The sequence below is a fragment of the Rattus norvegicus genome, chromosome 10 (assembly GCF_021556685.1).
Source record: "Rattus norvegicus strain SHRSP/BbbUtx chromosome 10, alternate assembly SHRSP_T2T, whole genome shotgun sequence".
Taxonomy (NCBI): Eukaryota; Metazoa; Chordata; class Mammalia; order Rodentia; family Muridae; genus Rattus; species Rattus norvegicus.
In genome coordinates, this window is record NC_141543.1 from 56,584,863 (window position 1) to 56,598,020 (window position 13,158).

Sequence of the window (13,158 nt, forward strand, 5' to 3'; positions counted from 1 at the left end):
CACAGTATTTGGGGAGTGCAGGTGTGAGAAAAAAAATGAACCAATGTTCATGTTTTTACCCATCTAGCAATTTTTTTAATGCCCAAAGAACAGCTAAGTTCTGGGGATATAGCTTAGTGGTAGAGAACTTGCCTGGTATACACAAGGTTCTGGGTCAATCTCCAGCACCACCTGTGAATGTACATATACACACATGCATGGGCCCCCATATACAGTCATTTAGTCACATACTCTTAACACCACACATTCTCTCTCTCTCTTTCTCTCTCTCTCTCTCTCTCTCTCTCTCACACACACACACACACACACACACACACACACACACACACACACACACACTTCTATCCTTCAAACTATGTGGACAGTATACATCATGTAAACATATAGCCAGCTCATATTACATTTTGCTATGGGGTACTGTCCTATTAGACTGTTGGAGGCAGGTTCACTGTAATCCAGTATTATCAGATGAACAGCACTTCCAACAACCATCTTAAAAATCATTTAGAGCCCTTGGGCCTGTAAATTGACTGACATTCAGTTTTTCTAACTTTTTTGTTTGCAGCTGTTTCTAATCTGTCTGCAGTTCTTACAACAGCATGAGTGTGTGGTCTAATGGTGGACATAACGTCCATGAGCAACGAAGAAGCCAAACCCTAATGATCCATCCATCATTTGTTCAATACATACTTGTGACAGAGTAACAAAATGCCATCATCTCTGGCTCTATAATGAATAAGGCACCAGAATAAAATATACCAGTTGCCTCTCTACTATAAAATGAGATTCCAGACATCCCAGGTGGGACCAACTTGCAAGTCTGACCTCTGGACTTCTTAGTGAGGATCAAAATGATTGTGATGAGAATTTTGGTTTTCAGCAGACACTCTATCTCTATGTCTGTGAAGGTGAGGGTTTGCCCCAAGGGAAAATCAGGGAACAGGCCTCAGTTGGATTGCTCTCAGCTGGAAATTCTGGTGTCTGAGGAACACAAGGGGCTCTTGGATCTGAGAGAATTTGTAGAGAAGCTCCTTGGTGAGGCATCCTGAGCTCTAGTTTGTCAAAGCAAGGGAGAGAAAAAGGTTTTTGGGAATCCACTAGGACTTTTGGCAGGCTATAGGCTCACCTTGCAGAATTTTGCATGGCCAGTAGCACATAAAGGAGTTGGACACATATCTTTCAAGAAGTAAAAATGGGCGATGCTAGTAATGAGGAGAGTCACAAGGAACTCCCACATGTCCCAAAGGAAGGGGTTAGATTTTGAGATCTATAGTTATAGTAGTCATGGATACACAGCTCCTGCCAAGTGAAACCCCAACCCCCTCCTTCTCTTTGTACTGTCTTCTTTCAGCTCTGAGGGATGCTTTTACGTATAGAAAAGAAGCGATGATGAACACTCCCATTCCTCACCATGGAATAGAGCTTCTGAATCAGAAGTTCCCATTAGGTCTGTTTCTTTAAGTTTTCAGTACACTGCTGCATGCTTCTCTCTCTCTCTCTCTCTCTCTCTCTCTCTCTCTCTCTCTCTCTCTCTCTCTCTCTGTGTGTGTGTGTGTGTGTGTGTGTGTGTGTGTGTGTGTGACTAGAAGTGAGTATATGGATTTTTATTACCAAAGAATGACTGGTAACTTTGTAAACATTGACTCCAGTCTTTTGTAAGTGTTTGTTTGATCAAGATGGCATATAACTCAATTTTGTACTAGTCTTTTAACTTAATCTCACCATACCTTCCCTAGTGCCCCGATTACACAGATGTGGCATCATGCATATCTTACACCTACATCTTACCCAGGGGCAGGAAAGGAACTCTACAAAAACAGTTTTGAAGGGACCCTAAAGTTGCTTTATAGTTAAACTTTATTAAATGAATTATACAAAAACTACATGAGCTCTAAGATGATCAGTGACACACAAGCTGGCAGAATCATCAGGAAATAAACGGGGAGAAGTTGGATAACAGCTCAGAAGAGATTGGCTTCCTTCCAATATCTATAGCTTTAACAGCAAATCAACTAGGGAACTTTACAAAGCAGGGGAGAAAGTTCAGTGTTCTCTCCTCGGGATCTTGGCATATTAGGGAGTTTTCCATTCCCTAGTAAGAGAGGGTGCCAACAGCAGGCAGCAGTAGCCACAGCTTAAGGTAATGAGCCTCAGAATGTCTGTACCATACTTTTAGAAACAGATGTTTCAGTGAGCAGAGCGGAGTGTGCTGTGATGGCAGAAAGAGGAGCCATACTGGGAGAATCCTCTCTTCTTAGCACTGTAGGGGAGCAGCTGTGAAAAGCCATCTTATAAAGACCCATGCTGAGCTGGTGGTTGGGTGGCACAAGGCCATCTGCAAACTAGCTCTTGAGAGACTCAGAACATGTGTCACAGGACTGTATACTGACACCCGGTCTAGAATTGTTTTAGACTACTGGGAAGAAACCTTGAGTCAGAGCCGTGGATGGTAGTCAGTGAGGTGGAAACATGATCAGAGCCAGAGTCTGTACAAGTGGTTGTGGCCAGGAAGGACCACGTGGGGAAGGGCTGGTGTGACTACCAGATTCTTGAAACCCTCCCAGAGGTATGGCCAGTGTTTGGGAGCCTGGCAAGGAATACTGAAGGACTTGAGATTTGGAACCTGCAGAGTATGACAGACTACAATCATGCTCTATCCCCACTGAGCTCTCTCCTCCACATGGATCCTCCTTTGCTTTAAGCCTAATGCCAACTTTGTACATGACCATGCCAGAAGATGAGGAATCAGCTTTTGACAAAATACAAATGCCTTGATAATAAAAGCTTTGAAAACACTGGGAAGAGAAGAAACATCTCTCCAAATCATAACCTCTACATATTAAAAAGCCTATAGCCAACATCATAGTAAGTGGGTAAACCACAAAGCATTTCCTCTTAAGTCAGGGCTAAGACAGGGTGTTGTGTTCGCTCTTGCTCAAGATAGTGCTTGAAGACTTAGCTAGAGTAAACGAAAGAAATATGATTGGGAAAAGAAGTCAGAGTGTTCTCATTTGTAGATGATATACCAACTCCCTAAGAAAACTCTTAGGTATGACTAATACTTTCATAAAAATTTTTATGTAAAATCATCATATTGGGACAAAGGATCTGTTGCTAGCTAGGTCATAGGCCTTAGTTGTTGTTGTTATTGTGTTGTTGTTGTTCTTGTTTGATACACAGAGCAGTTGAATGCATGAATTTAAAATAACCGTGACCACATGCACAAGACTAACATGAACTCAGGCCAGACAAAACCACAGCATGGAAGAAAGGAGGTGAAAGAAAAGCCCTACCCTGGGTGAGGAGCTATTGGTATTTGATCGCTGCTGGGAGAGGGAACATCAGCCTTTGTCAAACATGCAACTCATGGCAGGTTAGAGACATGGGTCTGGGGGGAGTTTGAGGAGGAAGAAGTAGATATGATTGGAAAATGTTATATGAAATTCTTAAATAAGTATAAAATATTATCAAAATCAGAATCATTTCCAAATACCCATAAGCAGCATCCAAGAAAGAAATATGGGAAACACTTGCCTTCATGATTGCTTCAAAAATAAACCTTGACCTAACCAAACTAAGGAAGCAAAAGACCTCCTAATGAAAATGTCAAATATCTAGGAAAGAATCAAAACAAGACACTAGAAGCTGTAAAGGCTTCTGGTGCTCATGGATGACAAGAATTAGCATTCTGAGTATGTTATAGAAGTAATCTAGATATTCAGTGCAATACCTATAAATTTTCCAATGACATTTGCCTCAGAATTAAGAAAAAAATAAGTTTGTATTGAAACACACAATGCCATGGATATAAACCAATCTTAAGGAGATATAACCTACTGGAGACATCACATCACCTGATGTTAAATCATGCTACAAAGCCATAGTGGCAAAGACAACCAGGTATGGATAAAAAAGCAGGGATATAGAGTAACAGGTATAACAAAGACCCCTTAGATGAACCCATAACAGCTAAGGACGGCTAATTTTTGACAGAACTACCTAAAGTACACATTGGAGGAAATACAGCTCTTTCAACAAACAGTACTGAGAAAATGGAAGCTCTCTGTGTGGAATAATGAACCTAGATTTGCATTTGTCAACTTGCAAAACAATTAATTTCAAATGATTGATGATCTTAATGTAAGACTTGAAGCTTTGAAACTGTTAGAGAAAAAAAGTAGGGAAATATTTCAGGATATAGGCATAAGCAAGGAACTTCTGCATAGGACTGTAGTTGTTCAGAAAATAACATCAATGATGGATAAGTAGAAGTTCATGACATTATAAAGCTTCTATGAAGAACAGGAAATAACCCAGTAAAAAGAAAGTCAAGGAAAATATTCTCTATTTATATATCTGATAGAGGATTGCTACTCTATAATATATGTGAACTAAAAATAACTAAACAAAAAGACAAACAACTCAGTGGAAGAAAAGCACTAATGAAATGCACAGAGAGTTCTAAGAAGATGAAGTACAATGGTCAGCACACACGTGAAAAAAACACTCATCTTCATCAGCCACCAGAGAAATGCAGATGAAAACAACTCTTATTCCAGTCAGAATGGCAGTCATTGAGGAAACAAAGAACAACAACTGCTAGTGAGGGCTGTGGGTAAGAGGGAACACTATATTCTACTAGAATGTAAATCAGTCAGGTTACTATGGAAATATCACTATGTGAACTTCTAAAAAATACTAACAACCACCTACCATATGACCCAATGATGTTATGCCTGCGTACTTACTGGAAGGCCCCAAGGCTGAATTACTGAATTATAAACTCAACCTGTTGTCTCTCAAGAGAGGAATGGATAGAAAACTTGATATATGTTTTCTCCTGTCATGCAAAGTAATGGAGTTGTGCCATTTGTAGGTAAATGAATGGAATTAGAGATGATTGTATTAAGAAAGTGAAGTTGGTCACAGACATTATGATTTTTTCATTTGCAAGCTCTAGATTTTTATATAAACCTGTAAGAACATGAATGCATTCATGATCAAAAAACAAATGAAACACTCAGGAGAACAAGGAGGACTGATGGGTATGGAGAATAACCACTGAGGGTACAACATATATAATTGCACGACAATCCCTTTTTGTGACTCAGTATCATGTATAATGAATATATGGAACAAAAGAAAACAAGATCTTTTTATATGTGTTGGTATCACCCATTGTCCATGCAGAAACTCAAAGAAGAGAGACCAGCTATTGTACAGCAGTTTTCTTGGAGACTGAAACATTCTATCCTGCAGGGAATTCTTTAACTTAGAAAATAAACAACTCACGAAGCCCCTAAATTGACCACATTCAATAGGTACCTCCATCCCCAATGGTATATAAACAGGAAAGAGCGCTGATGGTCACTTTCAGACAAGCCAAACTGCAACGAAGACTCTGAGACCTCATAAGCTGCTTGGAAGAAGCAGAAATGAGTATAGCTGGAAAAGGTTTAGACCAACCGAGTCACTTGGAAGAGACACTGTCCAATCTATTGACCGGCCTGCAGGCTGAGCAGTGTGTTCAAGGTTCTCAGCTTTTATGAGCTGTTGCCCATGCTGGGATGGGCTTTAGTGATGTCTTTGAATCACTTCCTCTTCTATAAGTAATCTCTTACTCAGGTAACCTACAGGTAACCCCAATAAAACTCATTGGTTTGGTGGTATCCATGCTTCGGTCTGTTATGGCCTCCCCTCCTGGGGCATGTGTATTGTGTTTCCCCAAGAAAACTTGTGTCATACATCTTGCTAATACCCCACCCTTCTTCATTACTACAGCTGCATACGGTTCTTGCTTGCTTGAGACACTGCTTTCACACCTGGGTCTGCTCATTCCCAGAGACACATCAGATATAAAGGATGCAGGGCCCAGACCCCCCAGGGGCTGAAGGCTTCTCAAATGCTTCAGAAGTGAAAAATAATTGTGAATAACACCCCCAACAGAAAGTACATCAAAATCAGTGTTTGCCTAAATATCTAAAATATACCACTACTTCAATTAATAAACCACAGCTCCATTTCTGGTTGTAAAGAATACATTGGTAATGTGGGTAGATCTGCTTTTTAGAGTAGGGATGGGACAGGGTATATAGAGTAAGAGTGTCTGTGTCCACTGTGACTTTGCCTCTGGTTAAAACCTCCCTCCCCACTGCCTCTGTCCTTGTGAGCACTTGGAAGCAGGCCGCTGATGAAAGAAATAGATATTAAGTGGGGGGCTTTATCAATATGGCCATTCTTGGCCAGATTATGGTGACAGGTCCCAGGTTACAGAATAATGCATCAAATGGAGCATAAATACATATATCAGCCAATAAATTATAAGTGAATGAGAGAGAAGTAGGCTTTAAACTTGGGAGCCTCTCTGTTGACCTATGCATTATTCTTGCTTTAATAGTTCTTTGCTTAGTCAAGCATAATTAGTCTTTTATTTAAGTGACAGGTGGTGCTATAGTTTGGATCTTGAGTGTCTCCTAGCACCAACCTATTAGTAGCTTGGGTTCCAATTTAGTGCAGTTGGGAGGGAGTGGAGCCTTTAAGAAGAGGGGATTAGTGGGGTCTTTTGATTACTGCAGATGTGATTTTGCAAAGATATAGCACTCTGATTTGTTCCTTCTTTCTTTTACTTCCCAGATGTGAGATGAATGGTTTGACTCTGCCACACATACTGCCCATATGTCTCTACAGACACCCTCAAAACAGGGTCAACTGATTATGGACTAAAGTTGAAGATCTAGAGCCAAAGCAAATCCTTCTTCATGAACTAATTATCTAGGGTATTTCTCTTTTGCAGGGATAGAAACCTGAGTAATGCAGGTGGTCAGAGTAAAAGTAAGTTCGCAGAATCTAGCTTTGGCAGGACTGGTCAAGTGACCTGTCACATTAGATCCTACATTATTACACAGAGTCAGGAACAGGATATAGGTGTCTGTCCTTGAAGAGTGTATCCTTTATACCTGGTCTAGTTGGAGGGCCAGCTGACTGCTCTGTAAGCCAAAGCTATGGGCCCAGGACAACTGTCAGCCATTAAAAACAATTGTCCCCTGTAGACAGAACCATGTGGCTCTTAGGAAGAGCACTTTAAACCATCCTTCCTTCTTTCCTCTCCTTCGCTTCTGTCTGGGTGACAACAGGCATTTCATGGTCATCCTAATGTGTGTTTCCCTCTGCCAACTGCTGTGTCTAGAAGGCTCTGGTTTTGAGAACAGGAGAGAACATCAGCAGGGTTTCCACTGCAAGCCATCAAGTTCTTAATGACTTTATTGATGTGCTTTGCTCCTGTTTCTTGGTCTACCTGGTTCTGAGGGTGTCCAAGCAGGTAGGAAGGTATTTGTCAAACAAGATGGTCAGGTTGGCTCTCTCAGTTTGGACCTCTCTTTGGTCTATCCAGCTGTTTACTGGAGGGTTCCATCCCAGGTCTGCAGGGTTTATGTACAGGATCCCTGAGTGAACAAGGAATGTGGTTGAGTATTCCATACATGCCAGTAGATTCTTCACACAAGAAAGTCAGCTTCTCGGTATAAAAATGTGCAGAAGACTGGACCTAGGACTGGGTCCTCACTTAGGTCAAAGAGGCACACGGATTTGCTGCTGAAGACCGAAGCCAAGTCAAGAAAGAAGAGAGAATGGTGACAGACAAGAACCTGGGGACACGTCTAGATAGGAGGAAAGAACGCTGGGATTGGTCAACAATGGTTGTCAGCATGTGGGAATGGGAATGTCAGCACAGCAAGGGAATGGAGGTCCTCTAAGGATATGCCCATGTCTTCATTGCTGCTCACTCTCAATCTGGCATTTTTTTTTTTTACCAAAGGTAGTTTCTGGATGTAGCTGAACTGAAGATCTTAAGAGGATATTGTCACAGATTATTTAGATGGGACATTTGTCAGTGTCACTACAAGGGAGGGAAGGAGGGAGAAAGGGGGAGGAGAGGGGAGAGGGAAAAGGGGAGGGGGAGAGACAGAAAGACAGAGAGAGAGAGAGAGACAGAGTTCACCAACTCCAGTGTAGCCATTTAGAGAACATTTGCTATGATGTCTCAGATCATAAAGTTTTATTTCTTCATTATTTATTAATTTTATGCTATTTTATAAAAAGCTTTGAGTAGTTTTAGTGAGATATCCATGATGTGTAAATCATCACACATTTAACATAGACTTATTGTTAGTTTTGGATTTGTGAACCCAAGTGTAACCTATCACCATGATGGCAGCCATCAATATGCCCATCACACTGAAGGATCTCTATGGCTCTCATGCTCTGTTCTGTTTTTCAGTAAGATTCTAGCAACCATAGATAGCATCCTACCTTCGCTTTGACCATCTCATTGACAAGACCCCCTTTTGTCCTCTAGTCTCTGCCAATAAATTGAGTGGGTGCACACAGGGGAGAGTTAGGATCACACTGCCACTTGCCACAAGGAGTTAATGAGAAGGGGCAATGCCTGTCTCTACTGACAAGGAGGCCAGACTTGATCTGAATCTTGTCCAACTCAAGACATTCCCATAAGTGCACAGTTGTACAGATCAGGGGCTATTTCTTCTTCTTTAGATACAATATTTTCCCAGAAGGTACAAAGTCATGTGGGTAGCCTGTCTCATGGTACCTGTTTGCTCTTGTGGGCATGGTTTACGGGCTGAGAACTTGGTTTGAGTTTTGAAGGGTCAGGTTTATATAGTTCCTGTCTGGAGCTTTCTTCAACACATGAGAAAGCAGATGTGCACCCAAAACATATCCCTCAAGTGAGCCATTTGACTTGACAGGTCAGCCATACCTGCTCTGGAGACGGTTGCTGGTGTGGCTGTGCGCAGGTGACTGATCTCAAAAAGGAGACGCATTGTGGGGTTAAGGGGGATTCTCTCGTTGCTTGCTAGGGTCAGTACCTGGAATCCACAGAAAGGATAATCACTTAGGACAGAGCCATGATGTTGTCATGGTTTGAAGGTGAAATGGCCAATAGGCTCATAGGGACACGTCAGCTTGCAGTGCTGTTGGGAGGTTATGGAACCCTTGGGACTTCAGGTCCACCTAGTGGAGGTGGATCGTTGATGGTAGACCTGTGAGGGTTACAGTAGGGTGCTATTCCAGTCCTGTGTTCTGCATCCCATCCACCAAGATGTGAAGCCCCATCCCCATGTGTTTGCTCTTGCTGTGTCTTCCCACCATGATGAAACTGATGGAAGTCAGTTGTTTCTCCATTCAGCTCCTTCTGTCAGGTGTTTAGCTACAGAGAAAAAGAAGTAGCTAATACCAATGTATTGGTAGCCAGTGGGGTTTGGTAGGCTCTTGTCAGCTGGGGATGTGGATATGCTACATTTTGAGTATGTACTCCAAACACCATAAGAAGTAGAAGTGGTAAGATCTTGAGGCTCTATCTGGGTACATGGATTAATGATGAACCCAAAGACTCAAGTCTGAATTCTCCCCTTTGCTTTCTCTTGTCCTTCCCCTGCCATTCAGGCTCCACTCCCCACCTGTAGCTCTGTGATCAGCCTGAGATCTTGACTGGAAGATCCTGGGAGGGAAAGTAAGGCATGTGGTTGGGAGTTAAGTGACCTCAAGCATCAGCGAGCTTGTTGAGAGCAGGCTCTTGGGAGGCAGCATCAGTGAGACAGCTCATTTAATGGGGGGTATGAGCTACCACTAGCTAAACCTTTGGGGAGTGTGGAGGGGTTTTCTTCAGGATGAGTATATAACATTGGGCATGGCTAGGCATGGCTAGGGTGCTGTGGATGCCTCATTAGCACAAGTAAGAATTCCTGGTGCTGCTGGGAGTGACCTTTGGAGAGGAGAGGAAGTTGAGCCTGGCTACTAGGATACATGACCTCCTCCTGTGGGCAAAGGTGGGGAACAGAGCTACATTCCTCGGGTCATGCAGGCCCCAGGGCAGAGGAGGAATGATCCTACGCCTGCCCATCTCAGGGTGAGATTCCCAGGTTTTAGATGCAGCTTGACCCCACTTTTGCTCCAGGTCTGCTCCCCACTGTTCCATGGCACCCCGGCCCACATTCTTCCTTCTTGGGATTACACAGGATTACCCAGCTAAAAGGTATGGCCCCTCGATCTTACACTTCCAGTCTCTAGAATTGTGAGCCAAATAATGTCTTTTTCAGTCTCCAGTATTCTGACACAGAGCACAAAACATGGACAGGACTGGTTCTCACTACCCTTTCCCTACCTCAGGTCTTACTGTGTACCCTAGTTTGGCCTCAAACTCACTATGTAGACCAAGGTGCTATTGAATTCAAGATCTTTCTGCTTCTACTTCTTGTGTGGTGGGGTTAGAAGTGTGTGTCCTCACAACTGTGTGTTTTCTGTGTTCTCAGGCCCAAGTGTTTTCTCTAATAATCCTGTCTCTATTTCTTTGCATCCTTTCTCCCCTCACCCTTGAACCTCAGTGAGTCTGAAAAAAAGTTATTTAAACACTTCAAATTGATGCTGATAATTTGAATGAACCAGACCATATTGGAACAATAAAACTATAAAAAGAAAGGGACTCGTGTGTTATACTTCTGCTCTTCTTTCTAAGCAGCCCCACTGGGAAACTATGCATTTATTCTAATGATTCTGTGAATCTGGAGTCGTTTGAACATTTCCAATCTGGACATGGTTTTTAAACAAGTTTAGATGCAGCTCCCAGCATAACAGCCATTTTACTGAGATGCAGTTAGTTTCCATTGTAAGAAAAAAATGTTTACTCTTTGAGGATAGACATTTATCATCCCATAGGGTGTTTGACAGACTCAGGATGTTTCCGATATTTAGTTCCTTATTTATTAAGAGGAAACGAATTATAAAAAGGATTTGAATGGATGACTAACATTCTTCTCAGCTCTAAATATTAAACGAATCCACAGACAGGAGATTCTGAAAGTCATGAAAACCATACCAAAGACAGGGTGGGCAGTGGCAGGGCCTCTTAAGCAGGTCTGAGTGGGGACAGGTAAGTCCTGGGTGTCTTACTGAAGACACCAGGGAGGCTGCTTATGCTAGGCTGACCATGATGTGGAATCAAGATTTCCAGGTGTGCTGTTGCACTGGAAATTTATCTTCTTAGATGAACATTGCATGGGGCTCCCCCGACCCCCACATATTACCATAGGCAAACACACCACCCCTAGCAGGATACCTTGTTATCATCCATGACGGTGTTCAGAGACTCGATCCACATCGGGTCTATATCACCATCCAGTAAGATCCACTTGGGGCCATCATGGGAGATGTTGGCAAGCTCTCTCATGATGGAAGAGAACAGTCCTGAAAAGTAATCACAGACGGCTTCTTTTCCATTCCAGCACTGACCCTCTTTCTCTTAACATGGCTTCCCCACGTTGGCTACAACACTCTTTGAGGTGCAAACAGACAAGACAGGACAGACCCGGCTTTGCATCTTGCTCTCCCTGGTACCTGACACACACTCCCGAGGCATATGTTCTGTGTACCAGACTGATACCAGAACAGAAGTGAGGACAGAACAGCAGCTGCCGTTCTGGATAGTTGAGATTTTTAGGTTTCAAAGGACCCAGCAAATCATTTCAGCAAGTGACTGCATCACCTGAGAATCACACCACGGTTTCTGAAGTGAAGTTTCTGAGCTTTGTAATCATGACCTTAGCCAATCTGGTTTAGGATGGACTTTTGGAGCCAAGTCCTGCCATTCTCACTATCAGTACCTGGGGATCTATACATTGATTTGGGTAGGATTGATTTGTATGTTAAATTCTCCTACTAAATAATAGGGTCTCTTTCTAAAAAATTATGCCAATACTAAAATTATACAGTTTAAACACCTATTTCAATGGCCAAGATATTCCTAAAGATATCATATGTTTGCCATTAATTCGAATGAGATTTTCTCCTTTGGGGTTTTCACTTTTTGCTAGCTAGCTATTACTAGTAGAGAGAAAAGCTACCGAATCTTATATATTTTATGTTCAATTATATTTAGTAAATTGTCTTATTAGTTCCAATATTTTTCATTTTTTACTAGATATTTTCTTTATCTACACTTGAAATATTATCCCTCTTCGCGGTTTTCCCTCAGGAATCCTCCGATCGCATGCCCCCAGCCTGCCTTTATGAGAATGCTCCCCCACCCACCTACCCACTCCCACCTGCCTCCCTGCCCTGGCATTTCCCTATACTGGGGCATCAAGCCTTCACAGGACCGAGGGCCTCTCCTCCCAGTGATGCCGGAAAAGGTCATCCTCTGCTACATATGCGGCTGGAGCCACAGGTCCCTCCATGTGTACTCATTGGTTGGTGGTTTAATCCCTGGGTGTCTGGTTGGTTGATATTGTTGTTCTTCCTATGGGGCTGCAAACCCCCCTGAGCTACATCAGTCATTTTTTAATAATGTCTCCCGGGTTTTTCTTACTGTAAAGTCGCAGAATTAAAGAACTCAAACTTTTTTTCTCTTTTTCTCCATTGTACATCATAGGCTTCTTTCCCCTGCCTCATTGCAGTCTCTGAGCCACCAGAGCAGGTCTAAACAATAATGATGACGAGAGGCTTCCCTGACATGCTGCCCTTCCTAGGGAAGAGGACTTATATGTAAACATCAGGAAGGGCTGATTTTCCTGAGGGCTTTAAGTACAGTGCATATCATATTGGGGGAGGAGCCTGTCAGATCCCATTTCACTTGGAACTTCCTGCTAGAAGTGGCTACTGAACTTTTGGTATTTATTTATCAATCCAATTAATTTCTTTTAGTTTGTCAATGCATTTTGTCACTGTTTTATAAAAACAATTGTCTGGCCTGTACTCCGAGAACTCTTTTCAGACTGTTGGATTCTATTTATGGTTACTTGATTTAGAATTTTTGCCTGGGAAGCAAAAAGATCACGATTTTTACCTAAATGCCAGTATCAAAATTATCCTGGGTCCACAAAATGATGGCTGAGCCACCATTTTATGGTTCAAAATTATTTGTTTTTGCCTCTCTATTATCTGTACATTTTGATTTTCATTAATTTACTCAAGCTCCTTACTTGTTATGGACTCATTGTTGCTAATTTACATTTTGCTCAAGGTTATCTACTTCAGATATTAGGTCATCCGCTTAAACACTCTTCTTAAATCTTATTTCTACTGCTCTATAATAATTTCTAAATAAATTTTGAGAATGTTATGTATGTGCAGATGTGTGTGGAGAACACA

The 13,158-nt window shown here is 42.2% G+C and overlaps 1 protein-coding gene across 1 annotated transcript in view; it reads right to left on the minus strand.

The window, feature by feature from the left end:
- The window catches only part of Dnah9 (dynein, axonemal, heavy chain 9), a 353,020-nt gene that overhangs the window by 174,416 nt on the left and 165,446 nt on the right, over nt 1-13,158 (minus strand). The window contains 3 exon segments of the mRNA NM_001427097.1: nt 7,295-7,442; nt 8,774-8,882; nt 11,129-11,256. Of these exon segments, the coding sequence (NP_001414026.1) occupies nt 7,295-7,442; nt 8,774-8,882; nt 11,129-11,256 (385 nt within the window).